Genomic DNA, 15,854 nt, shown 5'->3' with positions numbered 1-15,854 from the left:
CATGTCATTAATGGCAAATGTAGGGGAGGAAAAGTACATGTTTTTAAATAGCTATAATTACTCTTTTGGATAAATTAGAACAATGGATTTGGTAGTGAATTCAGAACTGATTGAATCATCAGATTAGAAAACTGATAACTAACAATTTATCTTCTCCCTGGACAGGAATACTCTGAAACATTAAAACAATTTTATTTTGAAATAATTTTAAATTTTTAGAGAAATCATAGAAATTGTATACAGAGTTCCCATAAACCTTTTACTCAAGATCCCCCAGATTCAATTAATGTGTCTGAACCATTTGAAAATAAGTTGCAGACACAGTGACCCATTATTCTTTAATATTTCTGTACATATTTCTTTAGAAAAGGTGGACATTCTCCTACATAACTATAGTGACTGTCAAAATCAGGGAATTAACATCAATCCATATTATGATTGAATTCACAGACCCTATTCAAATTGTTCTGATTTTTACAATATCCTCTGTAGGTGCAGAATCCAATCCAGGATTGTGTGTTGTATTCAGTTGTCACATTTGTCTCCTTGAATCTGGAATGGTTCCTCAATCTTTTCTTTTCTTCCGTGTCTTTGACATTTATTTTATTTTTTAAAAAGATTTTATTTATTTATTTGACAGAGGAGAGATCACAAGTAGGCAGAGAGGCAGGCTGAGAGAGAGCGGGAAGCAGGCTCTCTGTTGAGCAGAAAGCCCAGTGCAGGCTTGATCCCAGGACCCTGAGATCATGACCTGAGCCAAAGGCAGAGGCTTAACCCACTGAGCCACCCAGGCACCCTGTTTTTGACATTTATTTTTAAGTGTACAGTGTACATTAAATGTACATTTATTTTTAAGTGAGATTATTTTTCAGTTTGGGTTGTCTGATATTTCCTCATTATTTATCTAATTTTGCCACATACACCACAGAAGTGGCACTGTGTTCTCAGGGCATCATTTCAGGACGCTCGTCATGTTGATCTGTCCCATGGCTGGTGATGGTGACCTCTATCCTTTGGTCTAGGTTTTATCTGCATTTCTCCATTATAAAGTTAATGCATTTGTTAAACTTATTAATATGTCAACATGTTATAGTTTTTAATTAATAAGTAATGAATAAATATTTTATCAGGAGATACTTTGAGCCTATGTAAATGTACCGTTTCTTATTAAGCCTTTATCAGATTTAGCATCCATTGATGATTTTTAATTAATTGTCACTATGATGGTTGCCAAATGGTGTTTAAAAAAAAATTCTTCTGGGGGCGCCTGGGTGGCTCAGTGGGTTAAAGCCTGCCTTCAGCTCAGGTCATGATCCCAAGGTCCTCAGATCAAGCCCCGCATCGGGCTCTCTGCTCAGCAGGGAGCCTGCTTCCTCCTCTCTCTCTGCCTGCTTCTCTGTGATCTCCGTCTGTCAAATAAATAAATAAAATCTTTAAAAAAAAATTTCTCCAACATTAGAAGCTTTCCTTTTTCTCCCTCATTCATTCATTCATGTCAGAATGGACTCATGGATTCGTATTTTATGCAAGAGGGTACATACAGTTCATTTTCATCATTTATTTTGATGCTTAAATTTTCCCAGACTTGGCCTTGAAGGGAACCCCGTCAAGCTGGCCCTTTTGACCTTTTGATAGGTTTCTGTCATTCTTCAAGCACTTTCTGTCAGGTAGAATAAGATGTTCTAGATTCATCTTTGGTTTTCTGTGCCCTGGCCCTGTTATTCAGTTACTTCTCCATAGAGCCCTGGTTCTATGGAAAATGGTATTTAGAACCAATATCTGGGTGGTAGGTGTGCTTATTGCTACTAAGATATCATTGCTCCTAGGCCCTCTCAGAGGACAGAGGTAGGAAATGTTTGTATGTATTAGAAAAATACACTCAGGTACATATATATGAATATGAGTATAAACATACCCACAGTTACCTGTTTATATATTAAAAAGCATTCACTTACAGTAGCACTTCTAAATCTAATAGCATAGAGTTTATTCTAGTGTGTTCCATTACCCTTTGTGTATTTCTTGATTTACCCGTTCCTCTTGTATATAAACAAGCTCTCAGCCACCCCAGCCTAAAAATCAGACCCAGACACAGTGCTCCCTGCGCTTTCCCCTCCTCCCCCAGCACACTGATCCTGGCCTGACCCAGTACAGACAAAGAGCAACAGCTCTGCAAAGTGGGGAGCCACCTTCTTTCTGATGTTTTGCAAATTCCTGAATCCTGCGCTCTTTCTCCGCAGTCTCCTCATTAAGACTGTTGGGCTCCGTGTGGGTTTCCCATTTGTGAACTGGCAGAACGCTATTACTGTTGAGCTCACATACAAACTACCAATTTCCAGATATCTAAGAACAACTGTTTCAGCTATTTCTTCCAGCTTTTTCGTTGTTTCCAGTGGAAGGTGTTACCCGGTATCAGTTATTCCAGCGTGGCTGGAGGTGGAAGTAGCCTCAGTGCTATTTCTTCACTTCCCACAAGGAAGATCAGAATTTAGCTTTCCAGTGGTCACCCTTGTTCCTTACCCACCTTCCCAATCTTTCCTTTCTCCTAGTCTCTCAGTTTTGTTGGAGTTATAGTATTATGACCACAGAAACATTTATTCTTAGCTGAGCCATAATTAATGTACTTTTTAAAAACCTTGAGGTGCCTGGGTGGCTCAGTTGGTTGAATGTCACGGTTCAGGTCCTGATCTCAGGATCCTGGGATCGAGCCTCGAATTGAGCTCCCTGCTCAGCGGTGAGTCTGCTTCTCCCTATTCCTTTCCCTCTGTGATCTCTCTCTCTCACACTCTCTCAAATAAAAATAAATAAATAAATAAAATTTTTTTAATCCAGTTTTAGTAATTGTCTCATTTTGCCTTTTGGTTTGTTTGGTTAATCTTCCCTCATATTTTTCTTTCACAGTGGTATCAGCCCAGCTCTATCACTGTGTATGTATATGGATTCAGACATTATTATTACATTTGGAAGCCATGGAATTATAGAAGGGATTGTGTTTTATGGATTGAACTTGAAATGTCTTTTTTTTCCCCTAAAGATTTTGTTTATTTATTTGAAAGAGATAGAGAGCGAGAGAGCAGGATGGAGAGAGGGAGAAGCAGACTCCCCGCTGAGCAGGGGCTCAATCCCAGGACCTGAGATCATGACCCGAGCTGACGGGTCATGTTCTCAGGTCCTTAACCAACTGAGCCATCCAGCTGCCCCACGAAGTGCCATTTATGAGATACAGGAGATTAAGATTTGCATATAGAGTAGAGTATCAGTTAACTTTGGGTTAGGATGAGTTTATATAATATTGGACTTTTTCCTTTTTCCTTTTTTCATAGCATTCATTAAAGTAGTAGTTTATTCAAGATGTTTATAATTGTGTCTAATTAACATTGGTGGTCAGTGAAATAACCCTAGGTTATTTAGATTGTTGGTCTATACTGCTTACTGCCTTGGTTGTACACAATTATTATTATATATTACTATATATATATAATATATATTACTATATAAATCTTGTGATGGTTCCCTTGATTGGTATAAGCATGTCAGTCTTGGGTACCTTCTGATTTGAAATAAGTTTTTCATATTCCTGAAGGTAGAAACTAGGGTTGTTGCTTTTTAAAAACTGACTTAATTAATTTTGCATTTTTTTAAGAAATTAAAGCCAATGTTTATTTCTTATAAATTCTTTTTATGAAGAGAATTTAGGCTTTCAAACATGGAAGCAAGGTTCTAATAACATTTAATATAAAGAATACTGATAGGTAGCACATTTAAAATATTTATTTTAGGATATATCATTTTCAGTATCTTTTAACTTTTGCCTCACTTGTGGGAAGAGGAAAATGGAAGTTGGAAGTACATTATCCTATATAAGCAGCTAAACCTTCAACTGTTTATTCATTTTCCACAGATGGACGGAAACCATTTCCAATTAACCATGGGGAAACTAGTGATGAAACTTTATTAGAGGTAACAATAAAACTTGTTGGCCTACTTTAAGTGTTATCAATGTTCTTGTTATCTTTAAAATATTTCTAAAGATCACTTGAATAACATTTTCTCTGCATTTGAATGCTTCCGTGTCCTTACCCTCTTGAGAAAATCCAAAAAGAAAATTCTGAGTTAGTGTTAAAAATCTACACCAAATGAAGAGAGTTTCAGAGTTCTTTTTGTGAACAAGTATCAAATTTCAAAAAGATATGAATAGTATTGAAAGAGTTGCACATCTTTTCCCATATTTCACTGATTCCAGGATACCACCATCTTTATCTTGATCCTGATTTTAGAGATTTTTAGATTTATGAACAAATTGTGTGGCTGAGATAGTAATTTTCAAGTTAAGTTTCTTTAAAGTATTTTAAGAAAGAACACTTACTGTATCTTCAAGTTTTGTACTAAGGAAATTAGGTTACCAACCATTCACTCTTCCTGGTCTGTGCTTTAAATTATTTTGCATTTGGAAAAAGACGTCTGCACTAAAGATTAGCATGAATTGGGAAAATACGAAACATTTATCATTTGAAAGGAAAACACAAGTTTATAAACTGAAAAATTACAAATTTTTCCCCCCATAGGATGCCATAGAAGTTTGCAAGAAGTTTATGGAACGTGACCCTGATGAACTGAGATTCAATGCAATTGCTCTATCTGCAGCATAGCTTGTCAGTGACGGAAACACCAAATACTGTATTATTTGCAACAAAAATTAAATTTCTGCTGCCATACACTAACTCAAAAATTTTGATATTTTCATTAACTTGACTGATTAAACTTTATGTGAATTAAACTTTGACTTAATCTGCGTTTTATTTTTGTCCCACGTTAAAGCTGTCATTCTTTTCTCCCCTTTGTTTCTTGTGAACGACTTACCTTGTCTGGGGACTAGTGATAGGCTTCTTATTCTCTTAAATTTCATGGGAGATTTTTGTCTTGGGCACAGGTACAGTTTCCATCTGCATAGTGTAAATATATGATATATCACATATTTTAACATACTCCCTTAACAAGCAGTTGTGGAGTGTTGATTTGTCATGAGCTGGACACGGTCCTAGGTACAGGAGTTACAGCCATGAACACAGTCCACAAGTTCTACAGTCTTGGAGCCTATGTGCTTGTGAGAAGAGATGAAGAACACATCAGTAAGAGACACACCAATGATAGATGTTAGGCCAAGTCAGATTTGTGTTAGAGAGTGACTGAGTGGCTACTTTAGAATCTGTAGTCAGGGAAGGCTCCTATGAGGAAGTAACTGTGAAGTTGAGATCTGAATAGCTAAAAAAAAAACCCCCCAAAAACAAACAAACAAAAAAACAACCTGAGAAAGGTGGTAGTGAAGAATAAAAGGGAAAATTAATACAGAGTCCCTCAAGTAGGAAAATCTTACAGTGTTGTAGGGCCAGAAAAAAGGCTCATAAGACCAGAGCATAGAAAATGAAGGGGAAGGTGGCAAAGATAAGGTCGTAGGAGGAGAGGCTGAGTGATACAGGACAACAGAAAAAGGAATTTGGATTTATTGCAAGTGTGATGGTAAACCACGGAAGGTTTTAAGCAGGAGAGTGACCTGATTTGATTTATAATCTCAGAAGATCATCTTGACCCCTCTGTGGATAATATTTTGGGGAGGAGGTAAGAATGGAGGCAGAGAGATTTGTGAGGTCAATGAGAGACGGTGATGGCTTAATCTTAAAAGAAGTGGTAATTTAGACGGAGCTATGTGTGTGAATTTAATGTGTGTTCTGAAGAAGGGAGGGCTTCAGCTTCATCTTAAAGGAGAAGTGGAAGGCAGAGAAAAGGTGGAAGAGTATTTATAGAGCTGGGTCAAAACACAGGTTTGGTGTGATGGCAATGTGCTATATTTGGGGGGGAGAGTATTAATTACACAGGTGTATGCAATTATCAAGACTCAGTGAATTGTTCATTTAAAATCTGTACTTCACTGTACATTCATTTTACCTCAGGAAAAAAAAAATAGAATTGTGTTCGAAGGATTGTAACAGTTAGGAGAAAGACCAAATTGGTCTGGAATGAAGTTCTAGAGCAATCATTGAGTGTAAACGTGTATACCTGATTCACTGAGGTAACCTAGATTTCTGAGGCAGTGACCTGAGATAAGTGGTATTTCAGGAAGAGTAATGGGGCAGTGACGTAAAGAATGGATTAGATCTATGGTACTCAAAGTGTTACATCAGCATTACCTGAGAACTTCCTAAAGAAGAATTATTTCAGACCTCACTGTAGACCTACCAAATCAGAACTTGTGTTTTCCACAAGTTCCTTGGGTAATGAATATGCATATTAAGTTTGGGAAGCACTGGATTAGAAAAATAGACTATAAGGAGAAGGGTCCCTTTGGAAGACCTTCAACTCTCTATGGTGAAGAAGGCTTGAATGAAGTGATGGCAATAGGGATGAAGAAATCATCTGAAACAACCAGTAGTGTATGAGAATGGTGCTTCTGTCCTGCCAGTAAAACCAAGTGTTCCACTCTTCTGTTCCATCATTTATTTGCATTCTGTACTCCCAGCTGTCTTGTATATTATCTTAAAATTTCAAGTATTCCTAAACAGCTCTTGGTTCCCTTTTTCCGAGTATCTAATTTATCACCAAAAATCTACATCATTTCTCAGAGTTTGCTGTAATGAATACTAATTTTTCAGACTTAACGGGCAAGAAGGGTTTGAAGTCAAGTATCTGTTGAAAACATTGGGTTAAAGGTCATTTGAAAAAATATAGTTTTTTTGGGTGGGAGCATTGCAGAACTCAGAGCTTTTAAAAAAAAATCTATGTATTATGAATGTCATTTTTTAGATGTTTTATGGAACAACCATTTAGGACTGGCATTCTTTTGCACACACATTAGGACGCTAGTCCCTTGTGAAACTCAAAATTTGAAAATTTTCTCTTAGATTTTTGTCTAGGATTTTAGTCCTACTACTGTATTAACTATAATACTTTGTTTAGTCACTTTCTTAAAATTTAGCACTTACAGAAGAAATTGATGATGAATTTTATATAGAAACTTATAGAGAGAGAGGGTGGTCAACAAATGGGACATTTCTGGAACTTGTTGATGATTAATACATTTGGGGGAAATGGAACTAAAGTGAACTGAAACTTTAAATGTTTTTACTTGGACTTTTGGGAATTAACTAAACATCATCTTTCAGCAGGTATAACGGTTTGCTTTTAAGTACTGAAATAGAGCTTATGATATCCATATTTAACCTCTAATATTTTCTGTGTTCATTTGTGACTAAAACAGAGGTTATCTGCATTCTGTGGTGAATCAAATTCTAACATGTCTTAAGTGCAAACCATCTTTAATACTGTATAAAAATTATTCAAACATGATTTAAATTTAGTTTAATTCCAACTTAGATTTGTGTACAGTACTTATTAGGTAAGCTTTGTAATTGGGTTGTGTATAACATATAACCTGTTTATCTCATTTTGAAAATAATATAGTTTAAGAGACATTTTCAGCTGTTGTCTGTCTACTGTAATATCTTTCAAAGTAACATCTCTAGGCTTATGATTCTTACATTGGTGCTTGTGAGAAAATTGCAAAAAGTAATATTTTCATCACATCTAAAACATTTTTCTATCTGTAGAAATTTCCTTTAGAGAAAGCTCACATATATGTAAATATGTGTATATATACACACATATATGTATTTGTATATATGTATATATTTTTGTGTATATGTCATCTGGGAACAAATATAGAGATACACATGTGCATGTATATGCACGTGCACACACATCCACACATGTTCACCCATCCATACCTAGAAAAGGCAGATAACTTTGATCTAAATTCTCTGTGGATTATTTAAATCCTTGGCTGAAATTAAAGTAAAACCACTTTGAAAAGTATGTAATCATTACAGAAGGTTTTTAGCTAATTTAGAAGGATTTATACATACATGTATAAAGTTTAATAGTTAATGTCTTTATTAAGATTCTCTGGTAAGATCTTAAAATGAGGTTTCTTGTACTCTCAACAGAATTACCACTAAAAACCAAGTGTGGAAAATACTGAGTTTTTAGATAGCCATTAAGTAAGCTTTGTCATTTTTTTTGCTTCTTTTGATTTCAGAGTATGGCCTGTTGTGTTGTAGATGATTCAGTATAACGAAGAAATTTAGTGTCCTGGTGTCAACGGTGCCAGTGGACCAGACCAATCCTCATGCCTTAGTTTCCTGTATATTTTTACTTGTTTTGCCTTTGAATAAAAGTTATTCTAAGTCTTTCTCTGGACTTCTTTGTTTAGGATAGTGGTTTTGAACCTCTCTATTGCTTCCGCCTACATGATAGATGAGAGTCCCCAGTATGACATTTCCATTGTCCACACCTAGATAATAGTGGGAAGTTCTAGACACTAATGGCTATATATTAGGAGCATTACCTCACTGTCTAATTGATGGGCTAGTTGGGAATCCCTAGTTTAGAGGCATTGAATATACATAACCTATACTAAGAGCTATTTTGCAAAATTAATTATTTTAAAAGTTTAGGGAACCTGGGGTGGCTCAGTTGGTTAAGTGTCCAACTCTTGGTTTCAGCTCAGGTCATGATCTCAGGGTCCTGAGATTGAGCCCCATGTTGGACTCCACACTCAGGAGTCTGTTCCAGGTTCTCTCTCTCTCCCATTCCCTCCCTCCCTCCCCCTGCTCTCCTTCTCTCTCTCTCTAAAATACATAGAATCTTTAAAAGGCTTAGAGATATATAATAAAGGCTTTCTAATCCATAAGACAGCTATGAGTATAAATTGAATTATTTAGAATAAAAATCCATGTGGTCAAGAATAAATCCCAAATAGTGTGAATGACACATTTTAGTTGATTCAAAGTGTGCCCTTTATCAACATGTATAGTTAAATTTAGTTAAAAATTTTAAATTTAGTTAAAAACTGTATTTAAATACCAGTTATGTTCAGTAGTGTATCCCTTTAGAGCTAAAGGATAAAGTCTCCATCCTGCACATGTTCTGTGAGGACAAGATGAAAAATTGCTTGAGGTTTTATTTGTATCCTAAACATGAAAGAGTTGCAACACAGGCACATGTCGTAAATCAGACCATTTAAAAATGTCCTAAAACCTGTCTGCTGAAACATCATCCTGCCTACTGAGAGTTTAACTGCCTGGAGTAGAAGATGACAACAGGTTACATTTGCATTTTCCTTTAGGGCTAAGTAGCAGACAGTTATTTTTCTTTATTCTGCCTCCAACATGAAGTATTTGGAATCAGAAGTTTCTCTTGTCCTTCATCAATACTAAAGGACTGCACACATTTAATAATAGTGTGTACACAGTTGATGGGAATGTTACATTGTTCATATTTCTACTGTGGAGACCAAAGCATAGTTCATGGTTTGGGTATAATTTAAAAGACACATTCTTCTGAGAAATTGATTTCTTTCATAAACAAAATGCAAATGCCTTAAATATTTCTTTATTTTAATGTGATAAATAGAATTGCTTTTAAAGCCATAGTCTGGTATGGCTTGATAATCAGGGACACATGAAGTATTCAAGATAACAGCATAATGGTACTGATTTTAAGAACTTTAGAAAATATTGCTTTGGGCAAAAGAAAGACAAAGGAATATTGAAAGCCAACTCTTCGCCTTACTGTTTTAATTTTTACCTTGTTTCATTTTTAGGAGACAAGAGCATGTATCTCAGATACTGAAAATATTCCTGTGAAGGCTTTGTTTTTCAGGGATAGTAGTCAACTACTGTTTTCTTAATGTGCATGAAATGCCTAGAGAAAGTGACATCTTTAGCTAGATGAATAAAACATGGAATAGAAAATGCTTAGGCCAATTTATTCATACCCCTCCTATATTAACTGTAGAGTTGATAGCTATGTAGATTTTAGCAATTTGTTGAGCAATGAACCTGGTTTTAAAATTGATCTAGTTGCTCTCAAACTTTGCAGTCTCAGAAGGCCCTTCACATTCTTAAAAATTATTGAGGGGCCCAGAAAGAGAACTTCTATAGGGATGATATCTGTTGATCCACAAATATTAAAGATTAAAACACATTTTTCAGAATATATTAATTTTCAAATAAAAATAAACCCATCATCTGTTAACATAACAATATTCTAAAAATAACTTTTCTTTAAAAAGTTAGAAGAGTAGCAGTCAGTATATTACATTTTTGCAAAATCTCTTTAGTCTCTGACTTATGGAAGACAGCCAAATCCTCCTACCTGATAATGAATGAAAAGTGGAATTGGTAACTTAGAGAGTCAGTTGGTTATCCGTGTAAAAACAATTTCAGAGATGGTCGTTTGAAGACAAGGACCATGTCTCTTGCACACCATGTTATCCTCAGAGTCTGGCACAATGTGTGGCAAATGGAAGAGGGCCAGATGACATTTAGCTAACCTGTATTAGACTCTACTGCAGTGGGTTGAGACACAAACAGAAGGCGAAGATGTAGATTCAAGGAATATAGGCACCTCCTTCAAGGCACATGGTTGAGAGAAGAGAAATGAGGTCTTAGGTGTGTGGAATCAGGATCAGTGGAGGACTTTTAGGTTTTTTTATTTAAAAAAATTTTTTTTAATGATTTTATTTATTTTCTTGAGAGAGAAAGAACACATGAGTAGAAGCAGGCTCCTGCTTAGCAGGGACACCCCCAGCCCCCTTCACGGAAATCGATCCCAGGACCCTGGGATCACAACCGGAGCTGAAGGCAGATGCCCAGCTGACTCACCCACCCAAGTACCCAGCAGAGGACTTTTAAAAGAGTATTTCTATGTGAGGGTAAGCAATACTAAACAAAAAATAGAGACAAGTTGAGAACACAGGTAAGAAATGGGATGCTTGAGGGATCTAACTGTGGGCAGGGAGGCAGGGATAAGATATGTGTCATCTAGCAGAACATTTTGAACTTGAATGAGCATTGGAGATGCCAGATCTTGCCAAAATGCAGATTCTGATTCAGCCATTAGATATAGGGTCCGATATTATGCATTTCTAACAAGCACTCAAGCTGCCGGTCTGAAGACCCCCACTTTGATTTGGGTGATTCTAGAACCCAGCTGAAGAGATAAACCATGGGCCGGAGAATTAAATACCTATGGAATTTGGAGATTCTGGCTGATGGAACTTTTTAAGGGAGAATTTTCCCCCTAATATCCAATTAGTACCCTTTCCCACTAAATGGCTATTTTATGAGAATTGCTTCTCTAGAAAATTTCTGACCTTGGTAATTTAGAATCTCGGTGTTCTTGGGGCTTGTGGGTGGCTCAGTCGGTTAAGTGCTAGACTCTTGATTTCGGTTCAGGTCATGATCTTGGGGTCCTAAGAAGAAGCCCAGCGTGAGGGGCACTGTGATGGGTTTAGAACCTGCTTGAGATTCTCTCCCTTCCCTACCAGCTGCTCTCCCCACTCCCTCTCTAAAATGAAACTAAGATTGAATCTCAGTGTTTTCACAATGCTTGATTGACAGCATGATATTGACATTACGGCAACAAATACAGTGGTTCTACCAAAAAGCCACCGAAATGTCATTGATTCAGGAACAGAACTCAGGCTCTGGTTTCAGATGTGGTTTGATTCTTAGTTCTGTCTCTGTGTGGTTGGTCTTAGGAAAATTATTAATATATTAGATAAAAGTACCCTTATGTGGGTTTTTTGTGAGAATTGTAACTGTAGTACATAAAAGCCTACTCAAAAAAGATAGTTATTATTATCACAATCACCCCCAACGAGTGCAATAACCTGTATTGAACATATTTTTAAAGTTTGTGTCATGAGTCATGAGACTCACCTAATTTTCGGAAGAATTTGAATAAGAAGATGGAATGAATAGATCACGTTTTGTTTCCATGCACAAGGGAACTGTGCATACTTCTTCTGTAACTCAGAAATGGTTTGACTTTTAAAAAATCTCAAAATAGCTGAAGTTAGCAGACATGCAATTTAGCAAGGATGATTGGAATTTTGGTCTTTCCTGTAATAATACTATACCAAAGCATACTGCTCATTAGGAAAACATTTTTATCTGAATGTTTTACTCTTGAGGGCCAGAATGCTGTTTTTCTTTTTGATAGCTATGTTTACAGAATCTAAATCACCCTGAATAATTATTTCAACATTGCAAGGTATTATAACTGCTTATGCTTCATTTACAAGCTATTTGAATTTTGATGAATTCCAGTATGGTGCTAGAGTAACAAAATGAGATCAGATAAGTTCACTATGGGGTTTGTGATATAAACCTATGTTAATTTTTATCACAACTCCTGTAAAGAAAATTCAGATATTCAAAATTTCCACTTTTTACAGTTGGGCTTTCTATGCCCAATAGACCTCTGAGAGCTGGAAATTTGGAGGCAACTGATGAGTGCCCACGTCTGGGTTGGTGTGGGCTGGCTTTGATCCACGGAGGGGTCTACAACACAGGACATATCAATAGTTCTTTGACTACATCTCCATGGTTGCTTTGAAAGCTCTAAGGCGTAATGCCTCTATCTGGTTTTCTTTTGGAACACATACAGTTGGAAAAGAGGAAGTCAGAAGGAGGTTAGAAAGTAAATACTACAACTGAGATAAAGTTAAATCAATCTCAGAGCGCCTGGGTGGCTCAGTCGTTTAGCATCTGCCTTCAGCTTGGGTCACGATCCCTGGGTCCTACGGAGCCCTTCATCTGGCTCCCTGTTCAGTGGGAAGCTTGCTTCTCCCTCTGCTACTCCCCCTGCTTGTGTTCTCTTTCTCGCTGTCTCTCTTTCTGTATAATAAATAAGTAAAAGTCTTAAAAAAAAAGTTATTGCCAGTAGCCACACTACTGCAAATATCTAGTGCCCTCCTAGCAATTTAGTAATCGTTAATGACCTCTTGTACTGGTAGGATATGTCTGGGTGATGGAGGACATTAAGGTAGCATAAGGCATGTTGTAGTTTGCAAGGTGCTACCACATACACGGTGTTAAGGACGTGCAGAAATGTCAACCAAGCTGCTCAAAGCCACTTTCAGTTTAGGTTTGTGAGCCCAGTGTTAGTACGATCCTTCTGGACTTAGCTTTGAATAGTTCTTCTCATTCTTTTTCTAAATCTTGTAATTGTCTGTAAGTACTACCTTCATAATTGATGCTCTTACTCTAGCCATGCTTTTGAGAGTTTTAAGAATTATAAGCCCCAGACTTCTTTCAAAGGGACCAAACTAGAAGTGGATACTTAATGGCGGGTGACATGTTGATTTATGACCACTACCCTAACCTGACATTAGATCTAGTCGACAGGTAGGGCAATAAACATAGACAATACTAATGTCTGATTTTGAAAAATCTAGTTATGCATGAGAAAAATCTTGTTTTCTCTCATGGTATTGGCTGAATATGTCAGGATACCAATTAAAAACTGATCTAAAAATTAGTAACTCCTGCTCTTTGGATGTAGCATCCAATAAAATTTTCTCTGGCCATGAGGGTTCAATGAACAGAGCACCTCTTTGGCAAAGAATTTTTCTGGGATGAAATATTACCGTATAATTATTTTGTTGTACAAATTTTTTTAAAAAGGCTAATTTTGCATTGCCAATATATCTTTTTTTTTGAAAAAAAATTTTTTTTAAGATTTTATTTATTTGACCTAGAGAGAGAGATCACAAGTAGGCAGAGAGGCAGGCAGAGAGAGAGAGGGGAGGAAGCAGGCTCCCTGCGGAGCAGAGAGCCCGACGTGGGGCTCGATCCCAAGACCCTGGGATCAGGACCTGAGCCTAAGGCAGAGGCTTTAACCCACTGAGCCACCCAGGCGCCCCGCATTGCCAATATATCTTGAAAAGAATTTTCCTCTCTACAATAAATAGCCCTTTACATTTTACACAGCATAGTGTTAGGTCTTTCCCTATAAACTTTTGCTTATCTAGACCATGCCCAGAGGTCTATCTCTGCAAAAATAAAATGGAGTCCATTATAATGCTTCCTGAAGTAACAAAGTCCCATATCTGTAGTCACTACCTTTAATTATTCAAAGATCCAGTAGAAGAAGACACTTGTGTGTACAATCCGTGGAGGAGTGTTCTTGTGTGTGTGCATGTGTGTGTAGCCTTGATCCATAACATAGTGTAACTAACTGTCTTAGTTAGCAGAAATGGGATAGGTAGGTGTCTTCTCTGTCCTGAGAAAGCCCCAAGGTCATGTTTTTGTTTTTGTTTTTGAGTTCAGTCATATAGGATTGAAATGGTTTGGACTGACTGGTCTGTTTCTGTCCACAGGGACCAAAGAAGTTGACAGTAGAGTCATGGATGGAGCATTCTTCCTGCAAGAACTCCCAGGGACTTCGGTGATTTATATCACAGACTGTCTGGTTTCATTCATGATCCTTGGGAGCATTCTCAAGTGACTCCCGCCCCCCATTCAAGGAAACTCCTTTACCTCTTTTCATATGGAAGCTTCTGGCTGAGCTGGGTCCGAGGCTGACCTCTTCTGTGATAATCTCCAATCCTTGAGGGAGCACCAGACCTGTCTTGGCGTGATTTCATGGCCATCCTGGAGCTCTGAAGAACAGCCAAGGGCTTCTTTTCATAGCTCTTTGTAAGGTTTCTTCATAGTGCATGAAAGTAAGAATGAGCTTTGTTAGAAATTTGTTATCTGGGGTGCCTGGGTGGCTCAGTCGGTTAGGTGGCTGCCCTTGGCTCAGGGCTGTGGTTCAGGGTCCTCAGATAGAGACCCACATCAGGCTCCCTGCTCAGTGGGGAGCCTGCTTCTCCATCTGCTCCACCCCCCCACCCCCATGTGTGCTTTTCTAATAAATAAATAAAATCTTAAAGAAAAGAGAAAAGAAAAGAAAGAAAAGAAATCTGTCATCTTACAACTGAGGCCTCACTAGTACTAGTGGTAAACCCAGGAGTACAACCTGGTCTCTTGTTTCTCGGGTCAGTCTATTTTGTAGTTTTTGAATCCTTTCCTTTTTGAAGGTAATATATTATCAATACCTAGCCAGTAAGAAAGGCTTATTAAAAGGATTATTAAGGTCCTTATTTTCTATAATTCTATAATGATTTCTATAATCAAAGCCCTTATTTTCTATAATTACATAAAAATAAGTTTCCTATAATGGATGAGCTGTTTCTTCTCTCGGTCCATTTCAAAATGTAAACAACAATGGTTATTATAAAGTGTTACTAATACAATAAACACTGTGCTTATTTTTTTTCACCTGCCTTTTTAGCAGAACAGTTTGAACAGATAGTATGTTTGTTGCTCTATTTTAGTAAACTTAATGAGAAGTCAGGTAGAATTTCTCTTCCAAACCGTTAAAAACAAAAAGAAAGAAAGAAATATGTTTTAGAGAAATCTGGACTTGACTATTTTTGTCTGTGATTTTCATTACTAAAGATATCTTTTTAGGGAAAATACAGAGTTTATTTTATTCATTTCACAGAGCTTCAGGAAGAGAAATTTAGTAAACACACATTCTCTCCTTCTTTCCCAGAAGCTCCAATAGTTTATTTTAAAGCTAATTCTAGGGTAAGTCCTTTTGATCTCACTGCTATCACTTAGAGAATTATAGTGTGGTTTTGCAATTCTGGCTAGAACGCAAATGCAGGATCTTAATGGCAACAGCAACAAAAAAAGTCCTACATTTAATGTTAAATAATTTGAGTTCAATGATAAGAAACTGTTCCATGTGTTAAAAAAAAAAAAAAAGCCAAACTCTAAACTCTTAAGATCTTTACCATAGAAGAAAATAACGAACCGTTCTTCTTATTATGGGGTTGGTCCCATGTTTTGGTGAAAGTTATAATCTCAGTTGATCTCTTAATGGGATGTCTGTGAACACAGGAGGAAGATTGATAATAACCATCGGCTTCTCATTTATTCCTTCTCAGTTAACCATCCAGCAGG

General features: G+C 37.0%; 1 protein-coding gene across 3 annotated transcripts in view; it reads left to right on the top strand.

The window, feature by feature from the left end:
* The window catches only part of UCHL3 (ubiquitin C-terminal hydrolase L3), a 48,582-nt gene extending 43,799 nt beyond the window's left edge, over positions 1–4,783 (top strand). For all 3 annotated transcript variants that reach the window (XM_032864243.1, XM_032864242.1, XM_032864244.1), the window contains 2 exons: positions 3,902–3,960; positions 4,566–4,783. In XM_032864243.1, coding sequence (XP_032720134.1) covers positions 3,902–3,960; positions 4,566–4,649 — 143 coding nt within the window. In that variant the 3' untranslated portion in view covers positions 4,650–4,783. The remainder of the gene's footprint in view (positions 1–3,901; positions 3,961–4,565) is intronic.
* Positions 4,784–15,854: the final 11,071 nt, after the last annotated feature.

Source organism: Lontra canadensis, unplaced genomic scaffold (genome assembly GCF_010015895.1).
Source record: "Lontra canadensis isolate GAN:19392208 unplaced genomic scaffold, GSC_riverotter_1.0 scaffold26, whole genome shotgun sequence".
In the NCBI taxonomy this organism is placed as follows: domain Eukaryota; kingdom Metazoa; phylum Chordata; class Mammalia; order Carnivora; family Mustelidae; genus Lontra; species Lontra canadensis.
Note: the sequence above shows the minus strand (reverse complement) of the source record. Positions and strands in the feature narration are given on the sequence as shown.